Consider the following 18,943-nt stretch of genomic DNA (forward strand, 5'->3'; position numbering starts at 1 on the left):
TCAGGAATAAATGTGGCTTCCATTCCCCTGAAGTTGTTGCACATGCTGGGCCATGGGGGGAAGGGGAAATCTGCCTTCCTCATAGTGGCTTTATGAAAGGGGGAAAAAACCATTTAATGTCTCAGGCCCTGGGTTGAAATTGACCTGGCAACTTAGGCCTTCCCTGTTAAGTCCTACTCAGACACATCTATCGTACAAGTTTTCTAAAACTGCTCCCGGGTACCATATTTATTTAGGGATTCTCTGGTCTTTAATAGAATCCTTGAGACAGCCCCTTTTGATGCTTTTGTGTGTTGTGTGTGAGAGGGAGATACCATTAACTAAACAGGATGTCTGGATTGGGATTCATGGGGGTGGGTACAGAGCACGGAAGTAAAGGGCCTTGATAGTGTCCTTTCAATGGGTGAGTGAGCAGAAATGGAAATCCTTAGAGCGGTGAGGAACCTTCCACTGTGGGGGGAGGGGAGGGGACTGGAGCACAAAGGAGTCTCCCTTTGGAGGGAAATGTTGGGGGTTTTGTTGCTTGGATGGAGGAATAAAGGGAGAAAGGGACGAAGGTCTGAAAGTCCTGGCTGACACCCTGAAGCCAGTTTTTCATTGGAAAAACAAGGCTTTGGAATAGAGGACTCTAAATCTTCAATAATGGGCTGCTAAACCCCAGGGACAAGGTCGAAAATGTGCTCTGAGGAGAGAAAGCACTGGATAAAGCAGGGACCAGCCCCTAATAGTGAGCGTGTTTTTTGTTTTTTTGTGTGTTTTTTTTTCCTTCCCTGTTGACCGGAAGCGAATCTACAATAAACAAAGCCGCGTAGTAGGCTCTGCCCCGCAGGGTGCCCTACACCCACACAACCCAGTTCCAGGTGTGAACTCCGCGGCGGGTCAACCCAGCCTTAGCCTCAGTGTCTGTTAGGGCGGGGGTAGGGAGATTGGAGGTGGGGGGGTGAAAGAAGACGTAGTGGGGGAGGGGGGCCGGAATGTTGTGAATGAAGCCGGGGCCCGCCCCGCAACTCCACATATGGTCAGGGCCTCCTGGGCTCTCCGTATCTGATTGGCCGGCAGCGGACAGTGATTGACATTGCCGCTCGCCTCGGGCCAGGGCTGGGTGACCCAGAGTCGAGTGGCAGGAAAGTTGGCGAATAAGGTGCGGAGGCCCGGAACCTGGGGGGCGGGGACTAATGGCAGAGGCGAGAGAGTGAAGTGGGGGGGCCCCAATGGGGACCGGCGGCGGGGGCGGGGCGACGGCGCAGGATAAAGCGGCCGCCGAGGAAGCTTCATTGTTGTGGCGAGTCTTAAAGGGGCCGCATCGGCCGGGCCCGCGCCGGGGCTCGGGGCCAAGACCAAACGAAGAGCTACGCGGGGCAGCAGCCCGCGAGGAGCCGGGCCGGTGGCAGAACGTGCTCCCCCGGCGCAGCGCAGCAGGAATAGCCTGGGGTGGGGGGCTCCGGGCAGCGCAGCCAGGAAAGGCCGGGGATTGGGGCCCCCGCGCAGGCCCCGGCCCCGGCCCCGGCCCAGCCCGATGGACCCTCCGGCTGCCAAGCGGAGCCGGGGCTGCCCGGGGGGGTCGGAGGAGCGAGAGGCCGGGGCCGGACGCGGCGGCCGGAGCCGGGTCGAGACGTTACTGGACCTCAGCGCCAAGCGAGTGGCCGAAACCTGGGCCTTCGAGCAGGTGAGGCCCCAGGGGCCCGGGGCCGGAGGCGACTCCCCCACCCCTTCTCTGTCCCCGGGAAGGACTGGCACCCCCAAGCAATCCTTCTCTGCCCCCTGAGCATCCTGAACCGAGCCCCTCCCCCGCCCCGCCCCTCCCTGAGCATCCTGAGCCAAGCTTCCCCCGCCCTGGGGGTCCAACGTCCCTCCAAACCGGGATCGGGGACCCTTCCACCACCCTAAAAAAAAATCTAAAACCAAAGCGTGAAGACCTTGACCAGAGCGCCCCGGAGGGGGGGGTGGAGGAGCGGAGTTCAACTCCTGGCTCCCATCGTTGCTCTGGTGTGACCTTGAGCAAGTCCCTTCTCTCCAGGCCTCAGTTTCCCTGCTTATAAAATGGGGGAGGGGGGGCCGGGGAGTAGCTCTCCAAGTACTGTCCTAGCGCCAACTCCGAGCTGTTTATTCTCTTTAAAATCTGGAGGGCATTCGGATAAGCGCCGGAAATCTGACCTAGCTCTGACCTCCCTCTTTTCTCTTTCTTCCCCCCTTTCCCCCCTCTCCCTTTCCCACCCTTCGGGGGCTCCGCTCTAGCAGGGACCTTCCCTCCCATCCCTCCATTCCCCCTTCGCCCAGGCAGAGATGCTATCCTGCCCACAGACTGATGCGGACCAGGGAGGGAGGGAACCGTGGGGGCAGGGCTCGTGGGGAGTTGCTGCCGCTCCGGGGCTGTTTACCTGGGGCAGGTGCACTGGGAGGCAGGCCGTCACTGACCCTTAAGGGCCCCCCTCCAAGTCTGTTAGGTCAGGGACGGGCAAGTTCACTGGACCCTTGATCAAAGGTTACCATTCACCAAGCTGGAAAACCTCTTGTGGTCTGATCCTTCCTTTTCTATTTGAGGAAACAGACCCACAGAAGAAAGGGGTTCCCCCAAGGTGGTATGCTGAGCGTTTGAACCTGGATCTCCCGAATGACTCCTGTGCACTTTCCCTTCCATCCTAGCTCTTTTTTCTGCTGGGAGGTGGGAGCTATTCATGGGGCCGGCCGAGGCAGGACACTCTTGCCATCACAGGCCCTGACCCAGCCTCATTGCTTTCCTGCCCCATCTCTGGCCTGCCTTTCCTGCTTGTGCTCCGCCCACCCCCTGGAGAGGGCCCTTTCTTGCTCTCCAGTCAGGACAGGACCTTGGGGGAGGGGAAATAGGAGGAGCTGGGCAACCCCCTCCCAAGAAAAGAGCCCCTCGATCTATTTTCCCACCTTTGTCCAACTTCGGCAGCTATTTGTTTTACTTTCTGGGCCACTCAACAGTTAAAGAGCCTAGCCTTCCTGGCAGCTTTATGTGTCTGAGCACAGGTTCTGAATCATAGCCCTGGAAAATACCTAGTTAGTCATGTAGTCCATCCCTTCAGCCAGAGAAGGCAGCCCCCGGCTCTGGCCCCGGCACCAGGTCTGTACCCAGCTGGCCTCCGGAGGCTGCTCGCAGCTTCCCTTGGCCCATCGCTCGGGGCCTGGAGCCCGCCCCCAGCCAGCCAGGGTCATACATCTTTTGCCTTATCTTGAGGAGAGAAGAGACAAAAGTGGTGTGAATGCCTGAGCCCTGTGCCATGACCCTCCTCCAACCCCGGCCCCTCCCCTTCGGCCCATATGGGGCCTGGTGCATGTGACCCTCCTCTGTCCCTGCATCCATACAATGGCATCCTGTATCTTGCCTGCATGTGTTCCCCTTGTCCCGAGTGCGCGATTGTGGGTGCGCACGTCTGTGTAAAGCCCCTCCCCGTCTCCCATGTACATCTGTGGGATGACCCCATGTCCCTTGTGCGTGTGACCTGCACAGATGTATGCTTGTGTCCCTGCCCCTCCTCGTTTGGGAGGATCTGGGCTCGACCCCGCCGTGTACGTGGATGCCCCGCATGCCTGTGCATCTGGGGCGGGGGGGTACTGGGAATCTCCCTGCTTTTATGCAGGGAGAAATGGGCTGTCTCAGAAGATTTTAGGGAAACCACTCGGTAATGGATGTGGAGAGAAGGCTCGGGGAAAGAGACAAATAATGGGAGGAAGGCTGATATCCTGTTTTCCTCTGCATGCTCGAGACCGATCACCCAGAGAGCTGTTTCTTCCTTGTTGTGTTCAGAGCAGAAGGGGCTGTGGCAAGGCTGGCTTAAGCCTCAGTGGGGAGGAGCCAGTTCTAGACCCGAGAGTTCCTGGGCTGGGCTGGAAGGACACAGAAGAGAACTGAGCCCTTGGAGACTTATCTAGATCAACCTTTTCATTCTGCACATAAGCAAAGTCATTTAAGCAGCAGAGCCAGGCTCCCGAGGCCTGGGGCCCCTCCCCTCTGCCTGCCTCCTCCCTCCTATGCGCGGGTCCTCATCGGGGCTCTCTGTTCCCCTTCCCCCTCTCCATACCACAGGTGGAAGAGCGCTTCTCCAGGGTGCCTGAGCCTGTGCAGAAGCGCATCGTTTTCTGGTCTTTCCCACGGAGCGAGAGGGAAATATGCATGTACTCTTCCCTCGGCTACCAGCCCCCGGAAGGCGAGCACGACTCTCGAGTGCCCTTCAATCGCGGGCTGCACCTCCTGCAGACTGGAGCTGTGGACAGAGTGCTACAAGTGGGTGAGTGGCCAGCTTGCAAGGGCTCCCAATCCTCGGCCACCCAGGGGAGGAGCCTGGGGAAGGGTTAGGGGGGCAGAGCTTGATGAAAATGCAATGCAAAAAGCATTTGGGGGGCAGCTGGATGGCGCAGTGGACCAGCCCTGAAGTCAGGAGCCCTGAGTTCAAATCTGGCCTCAGACACTTAACACTTCCTGGCTGTGTGACCCTGGGCAAGTCTCTTAACCCCAAGTGCATCAGCAAAAAAAAAAGAAAAAGAAATAAATAAAAAGATGTGGATTTGGACCTGGCCCCGATCCCATCTTGGCTATTTGCTCCACATACAGTACAATACACACAATCTTAAGCAACTTGACCTCAGTTTCCGTATCTGTAAAAGAGTGTAGCCGGATGCTTTCTGACATCCTTTTCAGTTCATCTTTATCAGATGCTGAATAACCCTATAACCCTCTTAGCCTAAAAGGAGATGTTTTGCCCCCGTGGGTATAGCCATGCCCCTAGTGAATAAGATCTCTCTCCACTCCCTCCTAAAACCCTAGAACTCCTGTAGCTAATGCATGCCTGCTATGTGCTTAGGGAGCCATGGACAAAGCCCCACTGGGAAAAACAGAGTGACTGTAAGAACTTAAAAAGCCTCTTCTAGCACTCCCACCCTCCCATCCGTCCCCCAAGAGTTTGGTTTGAGCAGTGAGCTCCTAGAAGTGCACATGGAAAAAGAGAGGTTGATATCCTGTAGCCTCAGAACAGGGGCCTGGCTCGCCAACTGCCCCGTTCTTCTCTTCAGCCTTTCAGCCTTGAGGTTGAAGTGATATGCTCTGTGGTTAGGGCTTAAGCCCATCTGAAACTGCTTCGGCGTCCTGGTCCCTAGATTGATAGCTGCTTTCTAGCATACTCCAGCCCATCTGGGGTCCGGTAGGGGGAGCAGACCCTTCCCCCACATTCTGTCTCAGAGGAGCTGTTCCAGCTGGGGTCTTCCCATTCTAGATTCTGTGCTTGGGCCTCATTTCTCACTTTTGCAAAAGAGTAGGTTTAGGCATGTTTATGAAGGAACTGAAAGCTAAAGCTAGTATCAGCCTCCCCCTGCGTCCAAGAAGGAAATAAACCTTTGGGAGTGGGTCAGGACCTGGGTATGGTGTGCCTGAGTCATGAGAGCCACTTCCCTAGGATGAGAGAATTAAAAGCTGAAAAGGACCTTGAATATTATCTAGCTGAAGCAGTGAATTGAGAGACCCATCTAACCAATGGGTTGGTTTGTTCCATTTGATCTAAGAGAGAGTTTCCATTTATGGGGAAAGGGGGAGTTGGTGATTAGTGATAAAAGTAAAAAGAAGAAAAGAAGAAAAGACCTTCCATGAATCATTTTCTAAAATGCCCAGAAGATAATAGAAATAAATCCAGAAGGGACACAAACAGGGCAGGGCAATATTGTTATTATTCATACTATTATGAAATTTCCTCACTAAAAAAGAAAAGCAAACTCTACATAACAGTACAGTTTTCTTTATATGGTCTTCTGTTCTCTGTGCACTGAAATGTTTCTGTTTGTTAAGTTCATAATAAAAAAGAAAATTTACATTAAAAAAAAAGTTATCTAGGACAATCCCCTCATTTTACTGATGAAAAAACAGGGCTAGAGAAGGGAAATGAGTTGGCCAGTGTGACAGCATCAGGACTTCATGTGGGTCCTCAGGATTGAGGGAGCCTGGCTTGTGGTAGCCCCTCTTTGTACATGGAGCAGGCCACAGTGTCTCTGGCCCAAACAACCCACTATGAGCCCCTGGAGCCTCGTGGAGCCTGGGCAGCTGGGCCAAGCTTGGTGAGAAACCTCCACTGGACAGGGTGGGAATACTGGAGTCTGATCCATCCCCCAGAGAAAGGGCCACGCTGTTTTTAGAATTGGGAGAACCTTAGAGATCATCTGGTCTGATTTTGTCAAGCACAAAGAGATTTGGCCACACGGCTGGCACCTAAGCTCACGCTCTGTGGTTCCAGCTCACTACCTTCTGTGTCAGAGGGAGTCCCCAGTGGCAGCCTCAGAGCCCAGCCCTAAGGAAAGGGGGCAGTCTGGACCCCGCCCCCAACTATCTCGCCACCTTCCTGCCCGCTCAGTGCCCTTGACTCACCACACCAGGCGTTTCCTCTCTTCCTGCCATCCAAGCTGGTTGTGGGGCCCTTGGAGTTAATGAGTATTATCTGGGTGTTTGGGGATCTAGGAATGAGAGGGGAACATGGCCTGGGCCTAGGGCTCATTAGCATTTATTAGTGATGTTCCTTACTGGCTCTAGTGACCTCAAGAAACTGGGACTCTGCCAAGGTATCAGAGCCACAGCAGGACCTTCATTTCCTCCTCCCCTCTGTCCCCCTCCTTATGAGATTAATTAGTCTGACCTGGCTTAACCTAATGAGCTGACAAAGTTCTCGGGGCAGAATAAACATGCTAGGTGAGCTCCTCCACCCTGGCCATCCACAGCATCTTGGAAGATGTATAAGTCCTAGTGTTCCAGTAATTCTGGCCTAGGCAGGGGAAGCGGGCTTTAGGGACCCCAGGGACTCAGCTGGACCATCAGGAAAGCAGGATTCTGGGCTTCCCCCACACTCCTTCCTCTCTGGGGGGACACTGGCTGAGAAACAAGAGAGCTAATGCATGATAGAGGAAAGGGCCCTACCCTAGACATCAGCACCCACCTGATACGGGATATGGTACCAGGAAAAGATCACTGGATTTAGATCCCTTCTCTGTGAGCCTCCGTTCCCTCAATGCAAAGGGAGGGCCCACCCTGCATTATCTCTTGACCTACTTCGGTTAATATTCTGTGATTCTTTGAGGGCATTGGACTGGGGCCGGGAAGGGGAAGGGGGAATGAGGGGGAGGGATCCTAGCTGTGTGACCTCGAGTCAATCCCTTCCCCCCTCCCCCAGGCCTCTTTTTGACCCTTAACAAGTGAGGAGGTCAGACTCAATTTCTCAAGGTCTGTCTGGCTCTTCCAAGGGCTCCTTTCATCACAGCTTGCCATCTGTCTCCGTCTGGGTACCCGTCACTCCTTCTCAGTGTCTGTTTATTCACTCTTGCTCTCCCAAGGCTTCCACCTGAGTGGAAATGTGACGGAGCCCCCGGGCCCCAGTGAGCCAGAGCGTCTCTACCATGTGTCCATTAGTTTTGACCGATGCAAGATCACCTCAGTAAGCTGTGGCTGCGACAACCGTGACCTCTTCTACTGTGCCCACGTGGTGGCGTTGTCCTTGCACCGCATCCGCCATGCCCGCCAGGTGGAGCTTCGGCTGCCCATCTCAGAGACCTTGTCCCAGATGAACAGGGACCAGCTGCAGAAGTTTGTCCAGTATTTGATCAGCGCCCACCACACCGAGGTGCTGCCCACTGCCCAGCGCTTAGCAGATGAGATCCTCTTTCTGGGCTCTGAGATCAACCGTGTCCATGGTGAGGGGCCCAGCAGGGCCAGGGAGGCTGGAGAGAAATCCGGGACTGGTTCCCCCAAGGATGGTGTGGGGCTTTCCCATTCCCGTCCCAGAAAGGTTGGGACAGAGACAGTCCTCCCCAAGGCCAGACTGAAGGCTGGGACGTCTCGGGCTGCAGGTTGGGGTGGCGGGAAAGAGAGAAATCGGGAAGGTGGAGGCAGTTTGTATGTTCAGCTATTCTGGATAAGTTTTGTGGGTGATATAGCATAGAAGAAGGGCGGGTGTGCTGGACAATAGGCCAGGTCAGCAGAGAACTACAGCTAATGAGGTGAAATCCAGTGGGGACAAATATAAAATATTACACTTGGTTTCAAAAAGTCAGCTTCCTAAATGTAAATTGGGGAAGATGTGGATAGATAGCCCACGTCTGAAAAAGAAGCTTCTATCTTCTTTGACACGTAGCTAAAGCACATCTGCCAGGTGCTTAGGGAACTATATGAATAAAGGCCAAGAGAATTGGGGGGTTGACAGCTAGTCCCTCCCAGAGCTGGGGTCTGAAAAAGAGCTTATGATCTCAGTGGGACTGCACACCAAATATGAATCTACATGCAACAGCAAAGGCAATTTAGTTGTGGTCTGTGTAAAGAAAGCTATCAGCACTAGGACAAGAAGGGGCCTTTGTCCATCTCTGGGCACCACACCTTAGCAAGGACATGGACAAAGTGGAGAAGAGGACAGCCAGTGTGGGGAAGAGTCTGGAGGCCCTGCCCGCAGAAGAGAGGACGTAGGACCCTGTTTCCCCCGGGAGCCATATGCACATACAAGTAGCTGACAGACTGCCCCATAGGAGCCTTGCTAGAAGCTAAAAAGTCTTCATTCAGACTTGATTTCAGAAAAAAAATTCTAAGAATTAGAAGTGTCAGAAGGTGGAATGGAGGACGTTGGGAGGGAGTGGGGAACCCTTCTTTGAGGGTCCTTAAGCAAAGGCTGGAGGGTCACTTGACAGGGGTGCGGCATTGGAGACCAGGATTAGCAGGCTAGGCAGCCAACAAATGTTTAATAGCTGCAGAGTGTGAGACACTGGGAATATGAAGAAAACCAGCAAATCAGACGTCTCAGGGAGCTTAATTCTGTAGAGTAAGATCCCGAGATGTGTGGATGAATACATGCGGGGTGAAGCTGGGCAGAGGGAGGTAACCGGGAGCATCTAAAAATTCCTCCACTTCCAAGATTCTAGGTCGTTAACGGGGGGCAGGTGAGGAAGTACTTGGCCTGGATGGGGAAAGGCGCGGGTGTCTGGAGCGGTGTGAGGCTGGGGGTGGAGGTGTCTGAGGGAGGGCGTGTGTGCGTGTGAGCTCTGTGAGCGCAAGCTTGCTCTCGTGAGCAGGGGAGGGGCTGGGTTCCTGGGCAGAGGAGGCGGCTTCTCTGGGCGGGTGTGAGAGCTGGGGAGGAGTCGGGCTGCCCATGACTCAGGCGCCCCTGGAGGGGCTGAGTCAGCACCGCCCCCTCCCCCTCCTAGGTGCCCCTGACCCCACGGCCGGCGCCGGCATTGAGGATGCCAACTGCTGGCACCTGGACGAAGAGCAGATCCAGGAGCAGGTCAAGCAGCTGCTCTCCAACGGTGGCTACTACGGGGCTAGCAAGCAGCTGCAGTCTATGTTCAACAAGGTGACCGGCTGAGCTGGGCTGGGGAGCCGGGGGTCGGCTTGGGGCCCGGGGAGCCCCTCCCGACTCACCCTGTCCCGCCACAGGTCAGGGAGATGCTCCGGATGCGGGACTCCAATGGGGCCAGGATGCTCATCCTCATGACCCAGCAGTTCCTAGAGGACCCCCGACTGGCCCTTTGGCGGCAGCAGGGCGCGGGCATGACGGACAAGTGCCGGCAGCTGTGGGATGAGTTAGGTGAGTCCTGGGGGAGCCCGGCCCGCCCCGGCCCGCCTCGCAGCAGCCTTTGCCCACCCTTCCCCTCTGTGCTCTCCCCACAGGAGCCCTCTGGGTGTGTGTGGTGCTGAGCCCCCACTGCCGACCCGAGGAGCGGGCCGGCTGGCTCCAGCAGCTGAAACAGTGGGACGAGCTGAGCGTGTGCCCGCTGGAAGAAGGCAACTATTCCTTTGAGGGGGTTGCTGGGCCCTCCCTGCAGTCCAGCTCTTCCCCCAGGCCAGGTAGGCCCTCCCCGGGCATGGCTTCCACGGTGCCAGCGGGCCCATGCTGGTGGGACAGAGGGGCGGGGAGGGGCGGCCAGAGCCCCCGCGCTCCGGACGAGGGCGGTGCCTTCTCCTGGCGGGGCTTCCTGGGTGGCCGGCCTTGGCCATGGCTGAGCCCTGCCACGTCTCTTGGCACAGCAGCCGCTCGCCACACGGTGTTCGGACGCGCCCTGCAAGCCGGGGAGCTGCGCTGGGGGGACCCTCATCTCCAGAAGATCCTGGCCAGCGATTACTACGGGCCAGGCCTCAAGCCCAGCGGCGGCGGCGGGGGCGACAAGCTGAGCTTTGACCCCCAGGGCCGCCCGCTCTGGCTGGGCGAGCCCTTCCCGACCGCCTGCGCCCGGGTGGACGCCCTGCGCTCCCACGGCTACCCCCGGGAGGCCCTGCGCCTGGCCTGTGCCGTGGTCCACACCTTGAGGCTGCAGCGACGGCACCAGCTGGAGAGCTACAAGCAGCAGAAGAAAGGTGGGCAGGGCCCGGGGCAGTCCGTCCCGGGGGGAGGGGGCCCTGATCCTGCCGCTCACTGGTGAGAAGGCCCGGACTCACTGCCAGGTGCCCCGAGCTGCGAAGGAAGCCTCTGTGGCGGAGCGAATGACCTCTGGCCCTCCGACCCTGGCCTGGTGTTCAGAGCCGCCAGCGCGGGGGGAGCTGGCCCCAAGCCCCCTGAGGGACTGGGGCCGGGAACCAGCTGAGGCATCTCTGACTCCGCAGCAAGTGCTCTTCCAGAGCCCCTGGGCTGCTTCCCACTGTTTTATTGCGGACAGTGTGTCCCCAGACACTGGCTAATTACAGAGGGGCAGGAGAGGGGACAAAGGCAGCCTCAGCTGGGGGACGGGGAGCTGAGCTCTGGGAAGGTGCCCACTGCCATGGGGGAAAGCACGTGGAACTTGGAATTAAGAGGAGGTGGGTTCAGGTCCTGCCTCTGACGTTTTCACTGGGTGCTACCTCTCTCTGGTGAGATCCCTCTGAGCCTCAGCTTCCCCGGGGGAAGAATGGGGATAATGGCAGCACCAGCAGGACTCTTGCGAGGCTTAGTAGAAAGGATGGATATAAAGGATCCACAAACCCCAAAGCCCTTTATGAACAGTAGCAATTATTAGTTACTTGTTGTCCTTATGTTACGGATGAGGAAGTTAGCGGGAAGATTACTAACCCATACTTCCAAATGGGCATCTCCGAGCCCAGGCTCAAACCCAGGCTTTGCCTGTTGCAGGAGGCTGTTGTTCTTTGCCCCGGCCTGGGATGAGGGAGAAGGGCAGGGCAGGAGGGCCCTCAGACTGTCCTCACGCGGCTCACAGCCTCCCACAGGCACTGAACTAGAGACGGACACCGAGCCGGGGGGCGAGCGGAGGCAGAGTTAGGGCCCTGAGACTGCTGCTTTGTGCTGCTCGCGTGGCCTTCCCTTTGGCGAGCCTCGGTTTCCTCCTCTGTGGAGTGAGGAGACTGCATTAGATGCCAAAGGGTGACCCTGATGAGCATTGGTGGAGGAGGGAAGAGTGCCTGGGGACAGCGAGGGTCTTAAAAGATGCCCATGAAGTCAGTTGAGCTGGAAATAGAAGTCCTTTTTACAAGCATTTGAAGTGTTGCAGCATCTAGGAAAGGGACGAGGCTTGGTCTCACAAGCCCTGGCAGGCCAGACCAGGGCAGAGCTCTGCCAACGGGAGGGAGTGGGCCTTGGAGGGGCTGGGTGGGCTCAGCACAGCTTCACCAGAAGTCTCCGGGCAGCCTCTGGATGACCACTCGTCAGCCGGAGTCAGGGTAGATTCTTGTTTGGGGAAGAATCAGACCCGAGGGCCTTCGGGGCTTTGCCAACTCGGAGATTCTGATTCCAACCGTCCTGTGCTCGTGAAGGAGCTTTGAGGTTAGACTCTGGGATTAGACTATGGATCCCACAATACGGGAGAGATGCCAGTTAGGTCCGCACCTACATTTAATAGCACGAGGAAGAAGGGCACCCAGAAAAAGAATGGTTTAGAGGGGCAGAAGAGAGCTGTGCACAGCATCACCCCCAAAAAAGACAAGAAGGTTGAGAGTGGTTCATCTGGGTTGCAGTAAAATGTGTCAGAGGAAGGGGACAGAGAAGAAAGCCACTGAGTGAGGAGGCTCCTGGGGTTACTTGTGCCAGGGGTGTGGGCAGAGGTGCTCTGGGAGAGCGAGCTACGCCTTCTAGTCTCACTCTCCCTTCTTCCCAGAGCTGCTCCAGAAAGGCTCCACCAGCATCACCAATGTGGAGGGATGGGTGGGCCACCCCCTGGAGCCCATCAGCTGCCTTTGCAGGGCCTTCCTGGAGGCCTGCCGTGTGGATGACCAGGGTCTCGGTCTCTATCCAGGTGAGGAGAGCAAGCAGGGGTGACAGTGTCGGGCCTCTCCTGGGGGAGGAGAGGGGCACTTAGGGCCGAGGTTGGGGGAGGTTGGAAACCAAACTGCCGGCGGAGCAACTTTTGTCCCCACGCGAAGACGGGCGGAGACTGTTGGGGGAGATCTGTCTCGGGGAGGATGTGGGGCAAAGGCAGGGGAGACCTTGCTGGGGCAGGAGCAGGGCCAGGGAGCCTGAGTGGTTGGTTCCTCAGCAGACCCGGCCTCTGAGAAGCGGAAGTCCACCTACCAGCATGTGACAGTCCCTGGCAACCTTGGTGAATCCTACTTAGCCCTGGCCCTGGAGGTGGCCCTGCTGGGCCTCGGGCAGCAGCGGGCCATGCCCGAGGGGCTCTACGCTCAGGACAAGGTCGTGCGCAGTGAGGAGCAGCTCCTGGCCCTCCTAGATGAGGTGCAGCTGGACGAGAGGCTGGTGCAGGGGCTCCGCAAGCAGGCAGCCCTGCTGCTCGAGGGTGAGCGCCTCGGAGGCCTTGCTGTCCTGGCCCACTGCCTTCTGGAAGATGCCCTAATCCTCAAACCAGAATGCACCCGCCTTGCCTTCCCTTGGGGGGGAGGGGGCAGCATGTACCACAGCCAAAGTCTCAGAAAACATACCCTCTCCCCACTTTCTCACCCCTCCTCAGAGCTTCCTGAGTGGGGAAGGAGCCCCCGAGAAGTCTTGTTCCTCTAAACATCTCAGGCCATTGATCTCAGATCTCCAAATGGGGGAGTGAAAAATTAGGCCCAAATTAGCTCCAGAGAGTGGAAGGAAAAGTCTGACTGCCAGAGGGGCCCCTCTCTCCATCCGTCTTATGTCCGTCCCAGGCTGAATAGTGTTCTTCTCTTAGGAGGGCCCTTCAGTGGCTTTGGGGAGGTGTTGTTCCGGGAGAGCGTGCCCATGCACACCTTTGCCCGCTTCCTCTTCACGGCCCTGCTGCCCCATGACCCTGACCTGGCCTACCGCCTCGCTCTTCGGGCTATGAGGTAGGTGTCTGCCCGGCCCAGGCCTCCTTCCACTCTCACCAGCGTCACGGGCACCCGAGGGCCCTGTCTCCCGCCCCCTCCTGTTCAGGAGTTCAGCCGCCGTGTCTGTGCAGGCCTGAGCCTCACCTCCCCAGGCTGCCATTAAGGACTGCCAGACCCTTCCGTTCTAATGCTCAGAATGCGTCCCTGCCCTTGAGGAGGGTGGGTTCCTGGAGGGAATACCCGTCCCAACTGGACAAAGGGGGCAGCCCCGCTGAGTGGGGGCAGGAGAAGGACCTGGCGCAGGAGCCCAGGCTTGAATGAAGCCAGGACTCCCCAGGGGGAGGTCGGGGGTCAGAGGGTGAGGGAGTGCCAGGCAGGGCAGATGGAGGCAACAAGAGGCGACGCCTTCCTGGGCTCCAAAAAGGGCTGGGAGGCCAGTTTGGCTGCAGTGCTGTTGGAGCTCACGATGGGAAAGAAGTCACCAAAGAGAAATGGGAGCCAGCCTGGGCCTAGAATAAGGAAAGGACTGGATCCGTCTAATGGAGATTGGGAGTTGCTGCTCTCAACTTATTGGGCACCAGTCTTTATCCATGCTGATCTGATCAGGGCTTCCTCCAGCGACCCAGTCGCAGTTTCTCCCCTTTGTTCTGTCTTTCCTGGGTGTGAATCTGCTCTCGCTTTCTCAGCTTGGCTCTCTTGATCTGGTCCATTTGCCCTCCTGAGCTTCAAATCCTGCCTTAGCCACTACCTGTCACACTAGATGGTCACTTAATTTCTGCCTCAGTTTCCTCACCTGTAAAGTGAAGAATCCAAGCCTCATGGGCCAGACGGGCCCATTCGTCGCTCCCCGGACCCAGCACGACCCCTCCTTTCTCCACATCTTAGTGCCCTCCCCTCCCCCCGAGCTCTGTCTCATGGAAGCCTGGCTTTCTTCAGGTTCAGCTCGGACGCCGTCTCCTTTGGGAGGGCTTCCCGAATCCCCTTAGCCGCAGGGGCTCTCTCCCTCCTCCGGTCACTTTGGACGTAACGCATGTGTCTGCGCGTTAGGTTCCCAGCTCTGGTAAACACCCTGACTCGGCCAGACTTAGCCAAGTCCCGCTGCTTGTTCTGAGCTCTGAGAGACCGGAGGCCGCAACAAAGAGCCTTTTGCCCAGTTGCTGCAGCCCCTGGGAGCCCCCTCTCCATCCCTCAGCCCAGGGTCCCTCTCATTTCTCCCCTTGTCCTCCCCTCCAGGCTTCCTGTGCTCGAGACGGTGCTGCCTGCTGGCGACCTTCTCCACCACAACCCCCTGGACTCTATGATGACCAACCGCTTTCCCCGCTGGTTCATCCTGGGCCACCTGGAGACCCGCCAGTGTGAGCTGGCTTCTACCATGCTGACAGCCGCGAAAGGTAGGGCCCAGGGCCGGGCTTCGGGGAGCAGGGGGAGACGTGGGCCCCCCGGGGCAGAGAGGGAGACTTAGCTCCCGTTGCCTCGTGCCGCCTGCAGGGGACCCCAAGTGGCTGCACACCGTTCTGGGCTCCATCCAGCAAAACATCCACTCTCCGGCCCTGCTCTTCAAGCTGGCCCAAGACGCCTGCAAGACCGCCACACCGGCCAACGCCCCCCCGGACACCACCCTGCTCAACATCTCCCTGGAACTGGGGCTGCAGGTACGGGCCGGGAGAGGGCGGGGGGGGCCTGGGGAAAGCGCTCTCCATCTGACCCTCACCCTCTCTTCTTCCTCCGGCCCCTCTGTCCCTGGGCTCAGGTGATGCGCATGACTCTGAACACGGTGACGTGGCGCCGCAGAGAGATGGTACGCTGGCTCGTCAGCTGCGCCACGGAGATCGGTAAGGGCGCGCTGCCCCCGGCCCCGAGGGCGTCTGCTCCTCCTTCGCAGCCAGCCCCAGGGACCCGGCACTGGGGGGCAAAGGGAGACCTCGGGCCTGCTTCGGATTCCTTGGGGAAGACAGGAAAGCGACCCGGGCTGGGCTTGCAGCCCCGTCTCTGGGCTCACCTAGAAAAGAAGGGCGCCCCCCTCCGGCTCGGAGGCCTGTGACTGTGCTGCGAGGAGCCCCTGGGGCCCGGCCCGGCAGAAGGTCCTGGGGGGGATGAGGAAGGCTGGGAGCAGTCAGGAGAATGGCATGAGGAAGGGCCCGGAGGGGCGGGCGAACCGGCAGGGGGCCAGGGAGCGAGGCATCGGACGGGACGCCTCGAGGCGCTGCTTTGGACAGTAACGGTGGGTGGAGGTTCTGGGCAGTCATTCGGCCGTGGCCGACGCCGGGTGACCCCATTTAGGGTTTTGCCGTTTCCTGCTCCAGCTCATTTACTGAGGAGGAAACTGAGGCAGTCAAGTGGCTCTCCCCCCGTAGCTGGCGAGGGTTCAGGCCAGATAGGGCTCCAGGGCCCCTGTCCCGGCAAGGGCAGCCGGCGATGTGGAGGGCCGGAGGGCTTGCCTCTGTCCCGTCATCGTTCCTTCCCCTCGAAGGGCCGGGGCTCGGAAGCCTCGGGCGTTCTCCCGCGCGGCGCTGGGTCCCGGGAGGGCAGGGGGCAGGATACGGGGAGGGCCGCTGCCTCTCCCTCCGGCGTCTGCCACCATTCCCAGAGAGCCTGTCAGGCCCAGACCTGTCCCCTGGCCCCAGCCCGCCCAGGCCCGCCTCCCCCCACCCCAGCCCCTGGGCAGCGGAGGCCAGGGCAGCCCAGCCGCTTCCTAGTCCTGCCCTCACTTGCTCACTCACTTTCTGTTGAAACGTGGGTTTCGGGGTTGGTTTCTCTCCTGGCCTAACCGGGCCGCCCTCGCCAGTGGGAAGCGCTCCGGGCCCCTGTCGAGGGCTGAGGCGCTGTGGGTGGGGCCCCCGGCCCGGCTCCCCGGGCTCGGGCCCGATTCCTGACTCTGAGCCAGCCCGACCGTCCCCAGGTCTTCAGCAGTTCCGGGCAGACGGAGCCCTTCCCCCCCAGTCCCGGGAGGTGGGCAGCATTTTTGGATAAAGGAGCGTAGAGGAAACGGGCGGGTTGCCCGGGCTTTGGCTTAGCCCCCAGGCTCGGGCCCCTTCTTGCCCAAGGGCCCGCTGAGCCCCGAGCCGCCCCCGACTGAGAATGCTGGTCTTCCCCCAGGTGCCCAGGCCCTGATGAACATCATGCAGAACTGGTACTCCCTCTTCACCCCCATCGAGGCCACCACCATCGTGGCCGTGACGGGCACCACCCACGCCACCCTGCTGCGCCTCCACCTGGACTTTGCCCGTAGGGAGGAGCTCTGCGGCTGCGCCAGGACCCTGGCCCTGCAGTGCGCCATGAAGGACCCCCAGAACTGCGCGCTGCCCGCCCTGACGCTGTGCGAGAAGAACCACGCCGCTTTCGAGGCCGCCTACCAGATCGTCCTGGACGCGGCGGCGGGCGGCATGGGCCACTCCCACCTCTTCACCGTGGCCCGCTACATGGAGCACCGAGGCCTCCCTCTGAGGGCCTACAAGCTGGCCACGCTGGCGCTGACCCACCTGAGCATCGCCTTCAACCAGGACAGCCACCCGGCGGTCAACGACGTGCTGTGGGCCTGCTCGCTGAGCCACTCCCTGGGCCGGAACGAGCTCTCGGCCATCGTCCCGCTGATCATCCAGAGCGTGCAGTGTGCGCCCATGCTGGCCGACATCCTGCACCGCTGGACTCTGAGCTCGCCCGGCCTGGGGCCCCTGGGCGGCCGCCGCGGCGCGGGCACCGCCAAGCCCCTGGCCACGGATCGGGCCCCCCTCTGCCAGCTGCTCGACGCGGCCGTGGCGGCCTACGTCACCACCACCCACTCCCGACTGACGCACATCAGCCCCCGGCACTACGGCGAATTCATCGAGTTCCTGGGCAAAGCCCGGGAGACCTTCCTGCTGGCTCCCGACGGTCACCTGCAGTTTGCTCAATTCCTTGATAACCTCAAACAGACCTACAAAGGGAAGAAAAAGCTCATGCTCCTGGTCCGGGAGCGCTTTGGCTGAGGGGCTGGCGGTGCATGGGGAGGGAAGCCCCTTCCCCCGAGAGCCACTTCCCACTTTCCCCCTCCCCTCGCCGGGCTGGGCCCCAGGCACAAGATGAAGATTTGAGTGTTTTAATTTATACGGCAGGGGCTTGCACACCTCCCCATGCAATCAGCATTTCAGTATTAGGTTAGAAACCGTCTGGAGCGGTTTTGAAGGATTAGATGGGAGGACGTAGTCACTGGGCATGAAGTCAGTGATGGGGAAGGAGGCCTGCCCTCTCCTTCCCCCTCCCCCAAGCAGCCACTCGGTCTCCAGGGGCGCCGGCATGCATATGCAGACGTGCATGTGGGCAAGGACCCTAGGATGAGAAGCCATACCCTAACCTCCCGAGGCCTGACCAGCTAAGACCAGGACAGCTGGGGTGGGGGCAAGGGGAAGAGCTATTGTGAAAAACCCTGGCTTGTCTGGAGCGGCTCTCCCCCCGGAGGCTGGGCTTCTTGGACCCTCTAGGATTAGCTAGGGTGGGGATAGCCCCGCATGCCAGCTTCCCCTTTGAACCAGACCTTGAAGGAAATGTAGCAGACCCAGCCGCTGTGGGCTTGAGGTCTTTAATTATCCATGAATGGCATGTAAACTCCACCCCTACCCCTGTCCCTAACGTGTACCCCACATCTTCCTTGGCCCAGACTTTGAACCCTTCCACCTCCAACACTTGCAGTGGAACTATGGGCTTGTTCCACTGTCTGTGCCCTACCTACCCCTGGGGAAGAGGAGGAAGAGCCAGGATCCTACGACTTGCCCCTTCCTCCAGAAACACCCACCCCACCCTTGCCCAGTGAAGGATTCTTGTTGACTTTATGAGGAGGGGAGTGTCCCCCTCCACCAAGCCCCACGGCCTGGGCATTATACCTCACCTCCCCTGGTTCTGCTTGGGGCCTTGGGATCCCCAGGTAGGAAAGGGGGGCACACTCCCACTCATAGCTCAGCCGTGGGGACTTACTTCCATGGAGCATCGTCCCCTATCTTGCCTTTGGGAGAGGGAGGCTTTCCAGGGGGCTCCTTGCTGCAGCTCCCATCCCTGGAGAGGACTGAGACAACTTAGTCCCAACTAACCCCCACCCCAACCTGCCCATCACTGGACAACCTCAACTCAGGAACACAAGCAGAGCTTAAGTGCTCTTGCTTAAATCGATTTTTGGGAAGATAGATGTCAGAGAGACAGGAAACTCCCTCCCTCACCCCATATTCTTAATATATACGGGAAGGAAAAGCTCCAGTCATGTGGCATTCTCCCCCTCCCCCCAAGTGTTTTCCTTAACTGGGGCGTGTTTTGTTGTGTTTGCCCCCTTGTGAGTCCCTCCATCTGTTGTCTGTCCATGTGGCAGGAGAAGGGGACAAGGCAGCTGCACAGCCAGACCCCCTACCTCCGCATGTCCCCAATTCACCTCACCTTTTCTTATATATTAAGAGGAAAGATCATGTAATTTTGTAATTTTTTTCTATTTATTGAACCGTTTATTGTATTTTTCCTTTTTTTTAAAGATCAAACATAAACAATGATTTGGGGGTTTGTGATTTTTTTTGTTTTTGTTTTTTGGTGGTGGGGCAGATGACGGGGAGAGGAATAGATGTGCCTCTGGCAGGTGAGTCCCAGCTATGTAGTAGATAATTCACACTTTTAAAAGAGTTTAATGTAATCACAGGATTACATTAACCATAGCTCCTATTACATTACAAGATTGCTCGTGTCATCTTGGACTGTGTAACAGGAGAAGTGATGATCCAGCTAACCCAGTTGGTCCTCATT

The 18,943-nt window shown here is 58.4% G+C and overlaps 1 protein-coding gene across 3 annotated transcripts; it reads left to right on the top strand.

Moving 5' to 3' along the window:
* The first annotated feature begins 1,182 nt into the window (after positions 1-1,182).
* On the top strand, positions 1,183-18,696 carry ZSWIM4 (zinc finger SWIM-type containing 4). Of its 3 annotated transcripts, none has more exons than XM_051971657.1 (14): positions 1,183-1,666; positions 4,052-4,253; positions 7,330-7,686; positions 9,184-9,332; positions 9,416-9,566; positions 9,650-9,826; positions 10,007-10,333; positions 12,061-12,198; positions 12,439-12,696; positions 13,072-13,207; positions 14,423-14,580; positions 14,678-14,841; positions 14,940-15,021; positions 16,286-18,696. In XM_051971657.1, exons 1-14 carry the CDS (start codon positions 1,517-1,519, stop codon positions 17,152-17,154), a joined length of 3,318 nt encoding a protein of 1,105 aa, XP_051827617.1. In that variant the 5' UTR covers positions 1,183-1,516; the 3' UTR covers positions 17,155-18,696. The 3 variants fall into 3 exon arrangements, with proteins under 3 accessions (XP_051827617.1, XP_051827619.1, XP_051827618.1); XM_051971659.1 differs by having other exon boundaries at positions 10,010-10,333; XM_051971658.1 differs by having other exon boundaries at positions 1,185-1,666; positions 12,442-12,696.
* The last annotated feature ends 247 nt before the right edge of the window (positions 18,697-18,943 follow it).

Source organism: Antechinus flavipes, chromosome 1 (genome assembly GCF_016432865.1).
Source record: "Antechinus flavipes isolate AdamAnt ecotype Samford, QLD, Australia chromosome 1, AdamAnt_v2, whole genome shotgun sequence".
NCBI lineage: Eukaryota > Metazoa > Chordata > Mammalia > Dasyuromorphia > Dasyuridae > Antechinus > Antechinus flavipes.

Bases quoted from the DNA above. Each gene is read 5' to 3' on its own strand.
- ZSWIM4 (XM_051971657.1), top strand. From the start codon at position 1,517: ATGGACCCTCCGGCTGCCAAGCGGAGCCGGGGCTGCCCGGGGGGGTCG. The intron at 12,199-12,438 runs GTGAGGAGAGCA...TTGGTTCCTCAG, and splicing joins GGGTCTCGGTCTCTATCCAG to CAGACCCGGCCTCTGAGAAG. The intron at 12,697-13,071 runs GTGAGCGCCTCG...TTCTTCTCTTAG, and splicing joins GGCAGCCCTGCTGCTCGAGG to GAGGGCCCTTCAGTGGCTTT.